The following is a 17190-nucleotide window of genomic DNA, read 5'->3' as shown; positions in this document are numbered from 1 at the left end:
TTCCAGATCTCCCTCTCTTATATCCCATCAAACCCATCAACTCTACATCTCCAGACCAACACAGTCTACTTCAATATAACATAATAACACCTCCACTAATTCTCAGTTCTCACTCTCATCACCACATCCACAACCTCTCTCTCTCCATCTCCATCTGCATCTTTTCTCTGCCATCTCTATTTCCAGTTTTTGTGAAAACTAACTTACCTATCTTCCTACACTCATATACTATACAACATGCAAAATACAGCAAATTACCCCATACCAACCAGATAATCATTCTCATTCCCATTCTCACCCTCATCCCTACTCAATAGAAAAATACCTAGAAATTCCACTCCCCATATACATACATACATACATACATACATACATACATACATATAAATACTCATTCGCTTCTAACCAAACCAGGACATAATACCTCACGATCCCACTAGTTAAATGTATATACCTAAATGCAACTTTACATATATGTGAATACACTAGTTGAACATATATATTTACATACATACATATATCTGTATTTGTGACTTCACAATCAATCTGACCATAAACATCACATCAACATCACATCATATCATACCATGACACAACCTGTACGATAGAATTAAACGAATATAAAGAGCTGAAGTGTATCTAGAGGGGAACATGAAACAAAAGGGGGAATGGATGTTGGAAGAGATGAATAGTAAGTGGGGTATATGTGCATGGAGGTGGAGGTGGAGAAAACTGGATTCGAAATTCCAGATTAGGAGAGATAGAGGGGAACATGAATTAATATGATGATGCTGGGAGGAAATGGTTAAGAATAAGTGGGAAGAGAAAGGGAAGGGTGGGAACAGTTGCTGTAAAAAGAGTGATTGTAAATGAACTAAAGGTAAATCTCAGATGTGGGGAAGATCAAGGGACCAAAGGGAAGGAGGATCCCTTGTAGTTCGTAGATGCAGGCTGATCTGATTATGCTCTGCAAACTGATCGAGGATACTGAAAAACATTGCCGAAGCTGGATATCCATTCAAGTTCCATGTCCTGCTAGAAACCTTTCTAGGCGTTTCAATCCATATCCCATGGAGACTCAAGATGAGCGTAATCACACCCATTCACAATCACAAAGCGAAATCCACTCGAAACTCCAATAATATAACATGGAGAAATCAACAAAACATCCCATTTCCTCACTGAGTCACTTTGCTATAAACACAATGATCCTCTCTCAATCGCGATATATGCCATTCATTGAACCGGCCTAGCAATCAGAAATGTTACGCCTCCCTTTTCCCAAAGCAACATCCATCAGTTGTACCCTCCTGCCAAACCGAGCAAAAATTATCATTTCATTTCTCCATGCTCCTCCCTCATAAAAATTGCCATTCGTGTCTGAGTATCGTGCGAATTCGGGATAAGTAGCGTAAGGTTTGGTGGATGGGCGAGAAGCGGAAAAAAGAGAAAATCGTATGAGCGTGGGTAGAGGTTGAGGAGAAGATGGAATGTTTTGCTGTTGAAAGGTAATGCATCTAAAGACCGATACGAGTCTTTCTCCAGTGACGTCTCTTTGCGTTGTATCTATTGGATTTAATTAGTCAAAAGCTCGATCGGAGTTGCTGATATTCGATAATGATTCATCTCGACTTTGTAAAGTCGAAAGTGGAATCGAAGAGGTAATATTGTAATTTTTGTGCTGTTGCCCTGGGGCATTCCAAATCTTGAACATACCGGATGGTGTTACCAGTCCTCAAACGGATCCATTGTGGGATGGGTCTGTTTTGCTTTTGGGCTCTCGCAAGCTTCTGCTTGGTGCGGAATGACTTTTGGGACTGTAGAAAAGTATCGAATTAGCATCTATATGATTTGTCGTATTGTTCTTTTGTTGGTATTCGAGATCGTGAATTCCATCTTTTAATGTCGCGCCCATAAATCCTTCTATAATCTCGAATCCATTCCAATTTCCCCGGCCAAGCGATTGAACGTATGCGTCATTTAAAAAAGGTAGTACATACCGGCATCTTGAAAAGTCGGCGTCGATATTGTCGTTGTCGTGCTGGTTCAAAAGTCCGATGATAGAGGTTCAATGCATTCACACACCAAAAAATTCTGACGAGGGCTTTATTTCTCGGTTGCCCTTTCGATCGGCCTTCAGGCTCTCAGGCTCAAGTCTTGAGTCGATGCACGTGAGCGGCTTGGAAAAATAAAGTTATGACTAATCATGATCGGAAACCTCTGGCTCCGCGATTAGGATTGGAAATACGGTAAGGCGCTGCATCAAAGCAACATTTGAACAGTTGACCTCGCTGGTAAAACATAGATCACTTGAGTAGAAAGTCCTACCTTTTGACACTACAAGACACCCCAATTCTCGCGAACGATTACAACATCACGACGATTTACGAATTCTACAAATTTGGTGATTATTGAGCATACGATTGGGACAAAGAAAGGAAGATTCCAGGAAGACAAGGATAGGGGACAGCTAAGCATAGTTGTTTAGGAGGTCGACTTTAAGAGGAACAGAAAGAGAACAGGAAATACCATCACAAAACTTCCAAAAATGGGCGCAAGTGTTTCGTGGCTGTCGGGGATGCTATTTTCGAAGAAAGAGATCCGGATATTGATTTTGGGATTGGTAAGTAGCAGGCTGAAGGCCTCTTGGGGCATTCGAGGACTAGCAGAGGAGAAGGGGAGGCTAATATATCTGCGAATTGGTTAGGATAACGCTGGAAAGACTACATTACTATATAGGTTGAAGGTTAGTGGCTCTAGACCTTGGCACTACAGGAGGGGCTTTGTGCTAACGGGAAACCGCAGATTGGGGAAGTGGTAACTACAATACCGACTATTGGTTTCAATGTGGAATCAGTAACGTACAAGAATCTAAATTTCAATGTTTGGGTAAGATTATATTTCCTCTCTTCATTCTTCTCAAGTCTGCCATTTAACAATTCCTAACTGACTTGCTTGTTACAGGATCTGGGAGGACAGACGTCAATTAGACCCTATTGGCGCTGCTACTACGCTAATACGGCTGCGGTAATATTCGTTATCGATTCTACAGACATTGATCGATTAGGCACTGCATCAGAAGAATTGGCAGCAATGTTGAATGAGGACGAGTTGAAAGATGCTGCGCTACTAGTATTTGCGAATAAACAAGATCAACCGGGAGCGAAAGGTGCTGGTGAGATTTCCGAGGCTTTAAGACTAGGAGAGTTAAGGGATAGGAATTGGAGTATAGTGGCATGTAGTGCCGTAGATGGTAGTGGTGTGGATGAGGGGATGGACTGGCTCGTTGTAAGTGTTCCAATGCTTGAAAGTGGCTTATGCACTTAAGAAACCGCGATACTAACATGCCAATAGCAAACTGTACAACAAGAGTCGTAATAGAGGAAGAAGGTGCAGAAAAACGACCGTGTGTACTATGATCACGATACAATACCTAAAACATCAGTTGAATAATTGACTGGAAGGATCAAACTGGAGTCTGGGGTACAAATCTCAAGCTCCATGTTTTTGCTACACTCATGAATATGAACAAGACCATCATTCTCGGAGGTGTAATAGATGCATAGGCGTCTTTGAGCATCTACATCTGGGCCGGGAGCACTGTATTTGAATCTTTATCTGTAATTGAGCATCTTAGATTGATGAATTAGTGATGAATTCATATTGACACTGAAGACATTGAACTGGCCAAAGGTTTGACGTAGCTACCTCCGAGTCTGAAAGCTACGCGAAAATCGAGCTCCTAATCGTCTTTTCGCCAGCCGGTTACGTAGGACTGTCTGTACCTCTGCTTTGTGATACAAATCGAGTCTAGATCTTGAGATTTGTCACGACTCATTAGCAAGCCATCGATAGACTAATATGGACTCTGGAGGCGAGGCCACGAAAGGTCTCGTGGATCTTGTCGATATAGGCATGGCATAATGGCACATGGATCATTCGAAATGGGAACTTGAGTCTTGCTGTCACATTGGATATGTTTGTAGATGGATCCCTGTGGACAAGGTAAGGAAGGTCTCTTGGAGTTCTTAGCTAGCAGATTACTTGGGAAGATTACAATTTCGAGGAGTGGACGAATTCCCATGCCTAGATTATGAATTCCCATGTATGAACGCTAGATACCTAGGTATCTAGTAGGCTAGATAGATAAAGCATTTGTGAAAGAAAGAAAATCTTGAAAATGTGAGAGCGTCCACGGGTACCCGACACGGGTGTGAATGAATGTGGCTATGTACTGGCAAGCTAGCCACAACTTAAAGTTACTGGTACAACCCGTGGACCTGCGTGATAGATACCGAGATTCGGGATTTGATGATGTGATATTAGAGGAAGTGTGTTTTTGGTACTTTGGCTTGGATATCGTAGGTACGTACTAGGTGATAAGTCGGTATCCACTGTAGTCTGATGGCTGGGAAAACCTTGGAATTTATGTTTGGTGGAATTGGGGACTTTCCGAAGTTGGTAGATGTTGTAGGATGGGTTTTGTTTTTGTGATGGGATGGGATGGGATGGATCGATTACGACATATCTTTGAGATACTCGAGTACTGCGATACCGTTGTACGATAATACCGCCGCTACTAGGTAGGTCTAACGTGTGATATGCAGCGGCGGATTTCACCTCTCGTTTGGTGAAAGAAAGTTCCCAAGTCATTTTCCTACCTAATACCTATGCCGGGCGTTCCTTTTCCGAAGCTCCTTCTGGAAAGATGATCCCGATGTGGTAAAAAGTTACCAGCAACCATGATACATGTTGTAATGTAATGTAATACCCATTATCATGATACATACGAGTATCCGAGGTCATTTTCACAGAGTATATATAGATACAGTAACATTCTCGCTGGATGACACTGTGATGTATTGTATGTAATGCCCTGCTCACGATTCGTCGTCGGGGATACTGATGCTCGGCATGAGAGCCATGTGCATCGCGATGTGGGTTTTTGCTTGCCACAGTGCCCCACCTTGGCTCGATGCTTTGTGAATCGTGACATCGATGTGCGCATTGGAGCTGGGATTGTGGAGTCGTGAGCGGAGCAGGGGGTTGTTGAGAAATTGGAAGGTGGGGAGGTGACGGCATGGAAATTTGATGTGGTCGGTCGGGTAAGATTTTGGGTGCCCAGGAAGAAGGGAGATGGGAAAGTTGGAAACGAGTAACTACCTCGCCACCTAGCATTCAACAAAAAAGAAGATGCAAAATACATGTGGGAGGTGGGAAAGTGAGGATATACTTAGATATCGTCGTCGCACGTACTTACTTTTGATATGATACTAAAGAAAGAGGGGTCAAAACTAGTGAATGGATGGTAGGTACTACTACATCACTAGACACTTTTGAAACTACCTAGACAGAAACTCGTCCCTTGCCAAGCTTCTACAAGAACTATCTATAACTACTAGAACCGATCAGGAAAATGACGCTATGTATGTATGGTATGGTCATTAATTAATTACCTACCTAGTCCTTTCAAAATGCGGAGAAGAAAGCACTAAATTAGAGTTCGACGAGAAGAAAGCAAAGGGCGAGGATATAACATTTTAACAAATGAGTGTGAATCTATGTGAATCTGTGTGAATCTGTGTGAATCTGTGTGAATCTGTGTGAATCTGTATGAATCTGTACGATGGAGGTACCTACGTATGTATTTCACTACCTTGTACCTAGGTATGAAGACCAGGAAGAGTTACGTCCTACCCCGAGTTATATGCAAGTATGAAATGTTTCGAGGGGGATGTTGTATGTTGTGATGTTACTAATCATGCGAATACTTCCTAAAGAAGGATTCGAAGTACTCGGTAGGTAGGTAGATGGGTAGGTAGGTACTAGGTAGGTAGGTAGGTCTCTTTGAATGGAAATATATATGTAGAGGTATGTTTGAAGAGTAGACGCTAGAAACAAAAGAGTAGCGGAAAGACTCTTCCTTCCATGTATGGATACTCGAGTAGATACAAATAACTTTAACCCAGTTTCCTAATAAGCTACCCAATCTAGATTAGTTTCCTTGATGCGGAATACCCCCCGATTATATCACCACACTCAATCCTTTCCTCTTTCTATTCAATTCCGTTCCAGACCTTGGGAGCTTTACTAATGCAAGTGCACAGTTAACAACCCCCTTCTTTTAATTGGTTGCCACGAAAGGAGGGGTACTTTTCCGAATTTTCTACTTATATATTTCCATTCCTCCATTTCTTGTGCCATCTTACTTTGGATTCTTTCAGTTCATCAAAACACAAAAGCTTTCTACCATTTCGCCATCAATCTTATCATCATCTATATCCTCAACCATCTCAACACCACTACATATACTACCTACCTGTGCAACAACATCAATACAATAGCAATCATGGTTGCTGACGATAAGCCCGCCTCTACCTTCAAGTACAATGAAGCTCCAGTCTACACTACTTCCAACGGATGTCCGGTGAGACACCCAGAGGAGTATCAAAGAGTTGGTACCAATGGTCCTCTTCTTCTTCAAGATTTCCATTTGATCGATTTGTTGGCACATTTCGATCGCGAACGTATCCCAGAGCGTGTTGTCCATGCGAAGGGTGCCGGAGCTTATGGAGGTAAGTTCTTGTCTTCTGCTTCAACCTTTCCGTCACCATCATATTAACATGTTATCTGTAGAATTCGAAGTTACACACGATATCAGTGATATCACCACCATTGATATGTTAAGCCAAGTTGGCAAGAAGACCCCTCTTGTCTCACGTTTCTCAACTGTCGGTGGTGAAAAGGGTTCTCCAGATTCGGCTCGTGACCCAAGAGGTTTCTCCGTCAAATTCTATACCGAAGAGGGTAACTGGGATTGGGTTTACAACAACACCCCTGTTTTCTTCCTCCGAGACCCAACCAAGTTCCCTCTCTTCATCCATACACAAAAGAGAAACCCTCAAACAAACTTGAAAGATGCTACCATGTTCTGGGATTACCTCTCAACTCATCACGAGGCTGTTCACCAGGTTATGCACTTGTTCAGTGACCGTGGTACACCATATTCCTACAGACACATGAACGGATATTCTGGTCACACCCACAAGTGGTTTAAGGCCGATGGTACCTTTAACTATGTTCAAGTCCACTTGAAGACCGATCAAGGAAGCAAGACTTTCACCAACGAGGAGGCCGGAAAGATGGCTTCTGAGACCCAAGATTGGCACACTCAAGACCTATTCGATGCAATTGAGAAGGGAGATTACCCAAGCTGGAGCGTCTTCGTTCAAGTTCTTTCCCCAGAACAAGCTGAGAAATTCCGCTGGAACATCTTCGACTTGACTAAGGTTTGGCCACAGGGTGAGGTTCCATTGAGACCATTCGGCAAAATGACCCTCAACAAGAACGTTGAGAACTACTTCGCCGAAATTGAGCAAGTTGCTTTCTCACCATCTCACTTGGTTCCAGGTGTCGAGCCATCTGCCGACCCTGTCCTCCAATCTCGTCTCTTCTCATACCCAGATACTCACCGTCACCGTCTCGGTGTCAACTACCAACAAATTCCAGTCAATGCTCCCCTCCGAGCTTTCAATCCATTCCAACGTGATGGTGCTATGGCCGTCAATGGAAACTACGGCGCCAACCCCAACTACCCATCTTCTTACCGAAAGCTCACCCAAAAGCCTGTCAAGGCTACCAATGATCATGAGCAATGGTCCGGTGCTGCTTTGAGCTTTTTGTCCGAGGTTGGTCCAGAAGACTACGTTCAAGCTAAGGGTCTCTGGGATGTCCTCGGCAAGCAAGAAGGTCAACAAGATAACTTCATCGGCAATGTATCTGGACACTTGGCGGCTGCTAAGGAGGACACTCGCAAGCGTACATATGACATGTTCAGCAGAGTCGACCCAACTCTTGGTGCCAAGATTGAAGAGGCAACCGAGAAGTTGGCTCCTGCTCCTGGTAGCAAGGCTGCTGGATCTGCTCAATCTCGCTTGTAGACTATAGTTGTGTTATAGGATAAGGCAAGGTAGAGAAGATTTTCACGTTGCGTTTGCTTTTTGCGATGATATCTATAATTATTTTATGAGAGACGAAGGAATAGGGAACGGTGATAGGATAGGTTATTTTGGTGGCTTTACAAAATTGGTTTTTATTCTGCAATGACATACCCCTTTTATGATTTCAGAGTCTCTAAGTTTTTCATGCCATTTGGTGATATTCAAAGATATTTTGTGAACATTCTCATTGTCATACTCTATTTCATTCCGGCATTCGAGACAATAACCTAACCGAATCCATACAAAGGTAATGTCAACTCAACGCATTACGATTGTTCCGAACTTCCTTTTTAAAGTAAAACTTCACATCCCTCCGCGCTTGAAACCATAATTGTCAGGGTCTTTTTTTCCAATCCAGATGGATACACTGAAATGCCAGTCGGTAGACGAATATTCAGAAAGTTCTGAATAATACGAACAATGGCATATGACGCCTCCATGATCGCAAAATCTTCTATTTCAAATTATTAGTCACAACCCATGATTCTTCACCAACAGAATCATCACTCACGACCAAGACAAATCCGCGGTCCGCCATGAAACGGCATAAAACCCCATCCCACACCTTTCAATGCCGATCCCTCTCATCGCTCTGGACGGAAGATATTTGCGTCGTCGCCGTAGATTGTCTTGCTTCGATGCATGAGATAGGGTGAGAAGCCTACGCCGGTGCTGCTGGGGATCAGGAGGAGAGGTGCTGTGGGGACCGCTGCCGCGGGGGAGGAGCGTGGTTTGAAGGGCGACGCGGACGTTGTGGGGGATTTGGGTGTGGAGTCTGGAGGCTGGGTGGGGGGTGTTAGTTTTTTTTTTCTTTTTGAGAGAAGGAGGGAATGGTAGGTATGTAGTGGATTCGGGTAGGGGAATAGTTATTTTCGTTCAAGACACATTTCAGAAATGGCATTTTGGATATCTGGGCCCGCGAAAGTGGTGTATCGTTGGAAGTGAGGAGGTCTATCTCTTCACGTAGACGCTGGAGTGTGTTTGGATGGCGCACGAGGTTAAAGCTGTTTTATATCACATCATCAATCAGCCATCAACATCCTCGCCCAGAAACCCGCATTAGGGCTAGTTTGGATGTACAAATCCGCACTGGATCCGCTAAATATTCCGCTCTTTTTGAAAGCAGATTTTGAATTCATATTTGGATGTCAAATCGCGGATTCCGTTAAATAATTTGCATTTCAATGAATTTAGTATATTTTGAAATGAGGAGAAGGTGGATCACTCTAAAATGATATTAAATAATCTGCGTTTTCATTAAATTTGTATGGGAAAACAAGGGTGCGGATTAAAAACGAGGATTAGAAAAAACAATCCTTGTTTTTAATCTAACAAATAATCCGCGTTTTTATAGGTTCTTATAGGCCTTTCATCCTATATTCATATAGTATTATAATAATATTAGTACTTCAAATATCTAAATTTATAGGGTATCTTTATTTTTCTTTAAATCATCTCTGATTTCAATTTAGATTATTTTACATTTGTATTCCCTATATACTAGAATATATATAGCTTAGTTTAAAAGTAGATTCTTCAATATTCTTTTTATTATAGCTTTAGATTCTATTAATGATTTAGATTGTAAACTGCCTTTTTCTTATTCACAATAAGCAACGATGAGGTTGATGATTCTGAATAGTTTATTCCTATCTTGATTTATAATTTAGCTACTGTTATTAGCTCTTTTTATTGTATTCCAATTTCGAAAAAAAGAACTGGTATTCCTGGTGAATTTAAAACACAATCTCTTCTTGATTCTAAACACCCTCAACATTATCAAGAACAACTATATATGCCTCTATACACTTTTCGATTTTTGATTGAGTTTTGTTACGAAAAAACAAAACTACAACACTCTCAATATACTTTAATTAATCAAAAGCTATATGTATTTCTCTATATTATAGGTTAGCATGGAACTATATGTAATATAGCTGAAGCCTTTTCTTATTCTGAAGAAACAATTTATAGGTACGAAAAACACCTTATATAAATCTACTTATTGGTTTATTCTAATGTGCTTTAAGATAGTTTTATCAAGTTTTAGATATTATAATAATATTATACCCATTAATAATAAAGCTATCGAATCCAATTATATAATTCGTTTTTCCTTGAGTAGCAGAAGATGAAAAATATTGTATATATTTTGCGAATTGCTTAGAAACTCTCGATAACATTTTTATTCCAGTAACGATATTTTTCAAAGATTGATCTGCTTATTTCAATTGAAAAGAATATATTATACAAAATATTCTTGTAATAATTACTTTCAATTTACAATTCTACTATATATTAGCTAATTGAAAAGGTTTTGCGAATAATCAAAAAATACTTTTAAATATTTTGATTTCAAAAGGTTTATAAATTTTAGAAGGTTATTATTATCTAGATAATACAGAATATATAAATACTGAATAGATTCTTATTCTATTCAAAGGGGTAAGATATTATTTACAAAAGCAATTGGAATCCAATAAGATATTCAAAATATCAAAAGAGCTTTTCAATCTTCGACATTCTTCTTTACAAAATAAGATTGAGAGAATTTTTGAAGTATTCAAAATGCGCTTTCCATTTCTAATATAATAACAAAAATACCTATATACAACTCAAATACGTATAATTTATACTTTATGTATTCTATATAACTTTATTCAACAAAATAGTTTTAAAGAAGATCTATTCAAAGTTTAATTTGATTGTATTATCAATTGTATTCCAAGCACTATGGATAATATAATAATGAATTCAAGCAGTAACAAATTAAACTCTATTTCGTTACAATTTATGGATTACTTTCGATAAGGAATTATAAAGGCTATATGGAGAGATTATTGTAAAATGAAAAGAGTTCGAAAAGCATAAGAGAAAGAAAAGCAATATTGTATTGAAATAGAATTTGATAAATATATATAATTAGAATAGAAAGTAATCATCAGGGTTTCTCCATTTACTATTATCTTTTATTATAGCTTTTAGTATTTCTTTGAATTCTTTAAAGAATTGAAAAAAATCTTCTTTTTATTCTATATAATAAAATAGATTTCAAGCTCGCTTATATCTCATCCTATCTTTAGAAATCCAAAATCCATATTTTTTTGAATTATAGCTTTTATTAGAGGTCCATTATTCTTCAGGTCCAGAAAGTTTAATATCATTCTCTTTCTTTAGCTTCAAAATATTAAAGTTTCAAAAAGCAAGATTTCTCTAAACAATATATTATCAACAACTGAATATTTTATAAAAAAGTTTATTAGAATATAAATATACTCTATTAATATATTAATAATTTAATATAATAATAAGTAAAAAATAGTAAGTAAAAAATGACTAGAGAAAAATAGTTAATAAAAAAAAATCAAAATAAATCTATCCAAACGAATCTTTCATCTATAAAAAATCCAAAGATTCTTTATTAATTTTTTTGTTTAGATTCTTTAAATTAATTATAAACTACTCTATACTAGCTTTCCAAACTCTAATCCAAATCAAAATCCCAGAAAGTCCAACTGTTTAAATTTATATATTAGTATTTATAGAATTAATAAACATTACACCTTTATATTTGTTTTAATTTTTAATTAATATTCAAATCTTTCAAATCAATCTTTTCAAACTCTCTAACTTTATTATTCTCTTCTTTATTATCAGATTCCTTCTTTTCCTCTTCCTCTTTCTTATCAATATCGATTTCCCAATCCTCAAAATCTGTTTTGGAATTATCTGATTCAGACTTTAATACAGGATTATTGTTATTTTGAATAAGATTTTTTGTCTTTAATGTTTTTCTAAATAAAATTAATTAAAATGAGATTTTTATTTGAATCCATATATTAGAATTATTACATTTCGATATTTAATCGAATTTATACAACCATTTCATCTTGTTTATTTTTTAATACCTTTAAAAAATCAGAAGTTTTATAAAGTACTTTCAAAGTATAGGAAATCTAATACTTTTTCCTATCTTTTTTTTTTTCGACTTTTAATTCTTTAAATATCATTCTTGCCTTTCAATTGTATATATTTCTAGCTTTTCGCTTTTACAAATATTCTTCTTACTTTCCCTATAGCTTCTTCTTATTAGATTTAGTTACTATTAATATTTTTTTGATTTTTTGAAGCTTAAAAGAGATTCAATATTATAAATATAATGCTTATTATTATTATTATTATTGTTATTCCTAAAAGCACATTGTTTATATTATTTATAATATTTTTGTATTCGGAATAACTATATTCCATAAGAAATAAGTAGTATGATTGATTGAATTACACGATATATAATACATTAATTTACAAATATGCATTTCTAAACATTTAATTTTTCAACACTTATTCCTTTCACCCCCATTCTTGAAGCTTTTTAGATATACACTTTTTGAATATTTGAAACTTTTTCTATAATAAACTGAAATAATTCAAATCTAGACTTTGAAAACACTACATTCCAGGAAATCCTATAGTTGTAATATAAACTACAAATGTATTATATAGAGAAGCTATATCACATACTAATATCGAAAAGAAATCAATGAATAAATAAGAGTTAGGTGTAGATGGAAGATCACCTTTTTTTAAAAATAAGAATATAAAGAAAGCTTTGAAAACAAAGATTCAAAGTATAAGAAAGTAGCCTAAAAAAGGAAAAGCAAAAGTTGCTAAAAAAGCTTATTGATAAGAAGCGGGGAGTAAGTAAATCTTTTTTTGATTTATAAGCTTCTTTCTTATTAATTGAGTATAGCAATTGTATTACAAAAAATTAAAAAGTATCAAAAATCAATTGAATTGCTTTTGAAAAAAGCCCCTTTTCAATATTTAGTTAAAAAGGTTTCGGATCAATTTGCACTTGATAAAAAGTGTTAAAAATGGAATGCTGCTGCTCTTATAATAATTCAAGAGGTAGCTGAATTCTTTATGGTTACTTATTTTGAGAATACATTTTCTATCCTTTTTATTTATCAATTAAATAGATTATTGATTTAATTTATAATACTACAATATTGTGTATTTCATGCAAAAAGGCAAATTATTAAAGATACAGATAGCATTTTTCTTCAAAGAATAATAAAGCTGGCAACCCCTGTTATTGATAGATATTACATCTTGAAAGGCTAAACTTTACAGTTTTCTCACTAGTCGTTTCTTACTAACCGTTTCTCACCAGTTGTTTCTTATTCGTTATTTCTCATTAGCCAGCCACTATATACTTATATTCTTTATTTTATATATCTAGAACTAATAAATAGGTATCATTCGTACTTATATATTGTTAATATCAAATAAGATAAAGGTATTGAAAAATATAATATTAATATTTAATTGAATAAATATAAAGGTTATATTAATAAAAATATACAATAAAGAAAACAGAGTAAATAAAACTACCAAATCAAAAGCTATTAGAATTTGAAAGCCACTCTTCATTTAAAGTTTGTTGTAAAGGAGCGGATAATAGAGGCATTTTATTATTTTCTTTTTCGTACTGCTCTTTAAGCTCTTTATAGATCTTATTCACAAACTCTACTTGAAATGAATCTATATGTATAAACATCAACAGCTCACTATAAGATTGGCGAATACCAGGCATCGGATATTGTAGAAAATCAATAAGCTTGAAAGCAATATCAGCCCCTAGAGACTTATATTTACTAGGATAGTTTTGTGTAATCATATAGTATACTTGGTGCCAAAGGGGTAGTGGGTTATTGATTTGAGTATATAAGGTGCTAGAATGGTTTCTCGATTTATTAAAATCTTTTAAAGATTTATTAATATAAAATAAACTATCTGTAATTTCAGAAGAGATAGTTTTTCGAGGCCTTTTTGATGGTGTGTAGCTTGTAATAGATTGTTTATATCGCTCTGTTTCTAACTATAAATCAGTTAATAATAAAATATATCTCAAAAATATGAATTCCTTACTTTGTGTGTTCCAAAGCTATATTTATTCTACCTTTTAGCACTCTTATCTAAAAAAGGTATAAAGCATATTGAATCAGCAAGATTATCCTTCTTATCCAAAGAAATAATTGTTTATTACATTAAAGCTATAGAGTGATATGCAAATTTACCACTAGCTGTACAAGTTTCGAATAGAAATTAAAAAATCGATTAGCTCTCTATATAATAACTTCAATACCAATGATATTTTCGATTATTAGCTTTGCTTACTTATAGAAGCGTTTTTCATAAATAATCAAATGCATAAGACTGCATAGTATCATTCTTTTCATTAAATCTAATGCCCCAACTAGATAGGTTAAGAAGATATCGATACTTTATATAACATCCCTTAATCTAAATCAAATCAATTAGATTAAATAAACAATAAAAAAAGAGAATGTTTATACTGAATTGATTTTCTTTTTAATTTGATTACCAATTAGATTCTCATTACTATTAATATATATCTTGTGCTCTAAAGTAATAGCTTATGCAAATTGATTATAATAAAGTATTCTCTATCCAATGAATTGACCTAGTCGTTAACTAGTCTTCTGTAAATGACTTTGCATTAAATTTAAAAAAAGCTTTTCGTAGGGTTTCCATTTGAACTGATTTGTAGATTTCTTTGAAATATCTTCGGTCTCAGTTTCCGGATCCACTGATTTATCCTCTCTTTCAATAGTATCGATAAAGGGATTCTTTTTATTTTTTGAATTATTACAGATGTTATGTTTTGGGTTTTGATTGGTATTGTAGCTATTATTGATATCCCTTTCATCGTTATTGTTCTCATTGTTGTCTGTATCAATGTTTGTTGAGAGTCTTTTATCAATTTCGGAATCCTACTATATATTATAAATTAATATAATTAAAATAAACTTTATTTGAATCAAATACCTATATATAGCTTTTCTTTTTTGTAAAGAGTATCTTCTTCTGATTGAAGATAATATCGTCATTATAAAAGAAACTGGATAGTAAATCTCTAATAAAAGAAGAGGAGGAGATATCATAATCTCGAAATTGGCTTTGAGATTCGATTGCTTTTGCTATAGGTTTAGATTTTCGTTTGAAATAACGAATTGGGGGAGAGGGACTTCGAGTTCGAAATCTTCTACCTCTTTTTTGTACAAATATAAACCTTCGATTGCTATTATCGTTAATAATTTTCAACTTCCTAAACGCTTTTAAGGTGTTTTAAATAATAATTGTATTATTGACCATTGAAATAATTTTATATATAGAAAATAGCTTTAAAAATATTTCAAAAAAGGTTTTTTCTTTAAAAAGAAAAGAAAAAAGAAAGATAAAATCAAAATGTATTTCTTTTCTAATTCTAAGTACTTTTTCAAGATCATTATTCTATTAAAACTTTTTATATGGTTTTCAATTTTAAATATAGGATTTTAATATCGAATTAAAGTTTAAATTGAATATTCTAAAAAAACCACAAATTATTTAGCGGATTTAATATTCAAACTATAAAACTACAGATTAATAATCCGCTCTTTTTGAAACGGATTGATACCACCACAGAATCCGCAATAACATAAAGTGCAGATTATTTCAGTGGATTCAGTACGGATTTTACATCCAAACTAGCCCTTACAGCACCCAGCTAGAAGGTCAAATATACCCATCTACCAGTTTCTGGATGAAGTGGACAGGGACTAGAATAAAATATCGCACTCACAAAGTCCAACTCAAAAGACACGTCGTGGTATCTCTCCCCGCGAGCAAAACATGCAGAAGCTGATCCCGCACGAGCCCCACATCCCGCAACTCCTCGTACAAATCGAGGATAAAGGGATGGCGCTCCAACGCCGCATCGCCGTTTTCTTTCTTGTCAACCAGTGCTTGATGGACGAAGTGCGCGGCGTATTGCTTGATTTCGCGACAGGCGGATGTGTATTGAGGGGGCGTGTACAGCCAGCAGAGATTGGAGAGACGGAGACGCAGGGCGGAGATGAGGGAGGTGTAGGAGAAATTTTTCTCGAAGAGATCGTGTTCGGATTGGGAGAGGGGTGAAAGGGAAAGAGGAGAAGAGCTCTCGCCAAAGAGAAGAGAAATAGTGGTTGGTTTCCAGTGTGAAGCGGAAGAAAAGGGGTTGCAGATCAATCGTTCCGCTACGGGAAGAGAGAACCGCGAGGATTTTTTCGAGAGGCGCAGAGAAGATTGAGAGGTTTTGGGATTGGATGCGCGAGAATTGGCGACGGGGGATCGAGCGTGAGTGTTTCCAGGAGTGGGAGTCTCGGGTGAAGATTCCTTCGCCGATCATGGGGTAGAGTCCTGAGCGGCGGGAGCCGAGTCCGAAGTCTGAAGGGTTGGGTTAGGGGGTGGGATGCTGGGGAATATCATACGTATAATTTCGAGTGGAGGAAATAAGAAGAAAGAGAAAAGAACTCTACCATTAAATCTCGTCCCCAACATCGCTTCCAAATTCTCTGGATCCGTAGTAAAAATCCCATCTGACCCAAAAGCCTCACCTGAAACGTGGAACCCAAACCCATTTTCTCAAAATGCTCTGCTTGGAAAGAGAGCAGATGCCCGGAGAGAGGCGCATCGTATTGGCGTTTGAGGATGTCGAGACCCAGAGGCCATTTGTAGAGGAGGGTTTTCTGCGCGGGCTGGCAGTTGTGGGAGGTGCTGAATTGGGTGTTGAACTGGGATTGGGGGGAGGGGTCAGTTATTGGGGGGTTGGGGGATGGAATTAGTGGGCTCTTACTGCGTGTTGACGTTTTCGTTTGAGGTGGTTGGAATACCAGTATGAGAGGAGGATGATGAGGATGAAGAGTTTGAAGATCATGTTTGATGGGTTTTGTTAGATGTTGGGTGTGGTGTGGTGTGGTGTGGTGTGGAGAAGATGGAGAAGTTGGACACCGGAGATGGATGAGAGATGGTGTTGTGTCGTGGATATGTGATGGTCTGGGTGATGTTGCGATTCATTACGATTTACAATGTTCTTATAGATGGAATTAATATTGTGAGGGAATTTGCGTATTCATTGTTTACTATTCTCAAGACGTCTATCAAGGAATGTCAATGTCAATGTACTGATTTGTGTATTCACTGGGGCTCGTAGATGTAGGACTATATGCGATATATTATAATACGTAAATTGACCAGGAAAAAAGTAATAAACCAAATAGTCGAACTGCTTTCATCAAGAACTAACGGCATTCAAAATCATAGCTGCAGCATCCGATTTTCAGCAGGTAGAGTACCTAGGTATTCA

The 17190-nt window shown here is 36.8% G+C and overlaps 4 protein-coding genes across 4 annotated transcripts; 2 read left to right on the top strand and 2 right to left on the bottom strand.

The window, feature by feature from the left end:
• Positions 1–1462: 1462 nt before the first annotated feature.
• EAF02_009589 (uncharacterized protein) lies at positions 1463–2006 on the bottom strand (the record flags this gene model as incomplete). The annotated part of the gene is made up of 3 exons (XM_038905637.1): positions 1463–1566; positions 1717–1817; positions 2001–2006. 3 exons carry the CDS (start codon positions 2004–2006, stop codon positions 1518–1520), a joined length of 156 nt encoding a protein of 51 aa, XP_038754695.1. The 3' UTR covers positions 1463–1517.
• Positions 2007–2548: 542 nt separating this feature from the next.
• Positions 2549–3378, top strand: EAF02_009588 (uncharacterized protein; the record flags this gene model as incomplete). The annotated part of the gene is made up of 5 exons (XM_038905636.1): positions 2549–2623; positions 2708–2746; positions 2806–2889; positions 2965–3288; positions 3355–3378. 5 exons carry the CDS (start codon positions 2549–2551, stop codon positions 3376–3378), a joined length of 546 nt encoding a protein of 181 aa, XP_038754694.1.
• Positions 3379–6349: 2971 nt separating this feature from the next.
• EAF02_009587 (uncharacterized protein) lies at positions 6350–7940 on the top strand (the record flags this gene model as incomplete). The annotated part of the gene is made up of 2 exons (XM_038905635.1): positions 6350–6575; positions 6637–7940. 2 exons carry the CDS (start codon positions 6350–6352, stop codon positions 7938–7940), a joined length of 1530 nt encoding a protein of 509 aa, XP_038754693.1.
• A 644-nt stretch (positions 7941–8584) lies between these two features.
• Positions 8585–8901, bottom strand: EAF02_009586 (uncharacterized protein; the record flags this gene model as incomplete). Its single annotated transcript, XM_038905634.1, has 2 exons — positions 8585–8782; positions 8884–8901. The coding sequence occupies 2 exons, from the start codon at positions 8899–8901 to the stop codon at positions 8585–8587; spliced, it is 216 nt and encodes a 71-aa protein (XP_038754692.1).
• Between the last annotated feature and the right edge of the window lie 8289 nt (positions 8902–17190).

Source organism: Botrytis sinoallii (genome assembly GCF_014898435.1).
Source record: "Botrytis sinoallii strain Bc 23 chromosome Unknown BSIN_020, whole genome shotgun sequence".
Lineage (NCBI taxonomy): Eukaryota > Fungi > Ascomycota > Leotiomycetes > Helotiales > Sclerotiniaceae > Botrytis > Botrytis sinoallii.
This window is presented reverse-complemented; position numbering and strand designations above follow the sequence as displayed.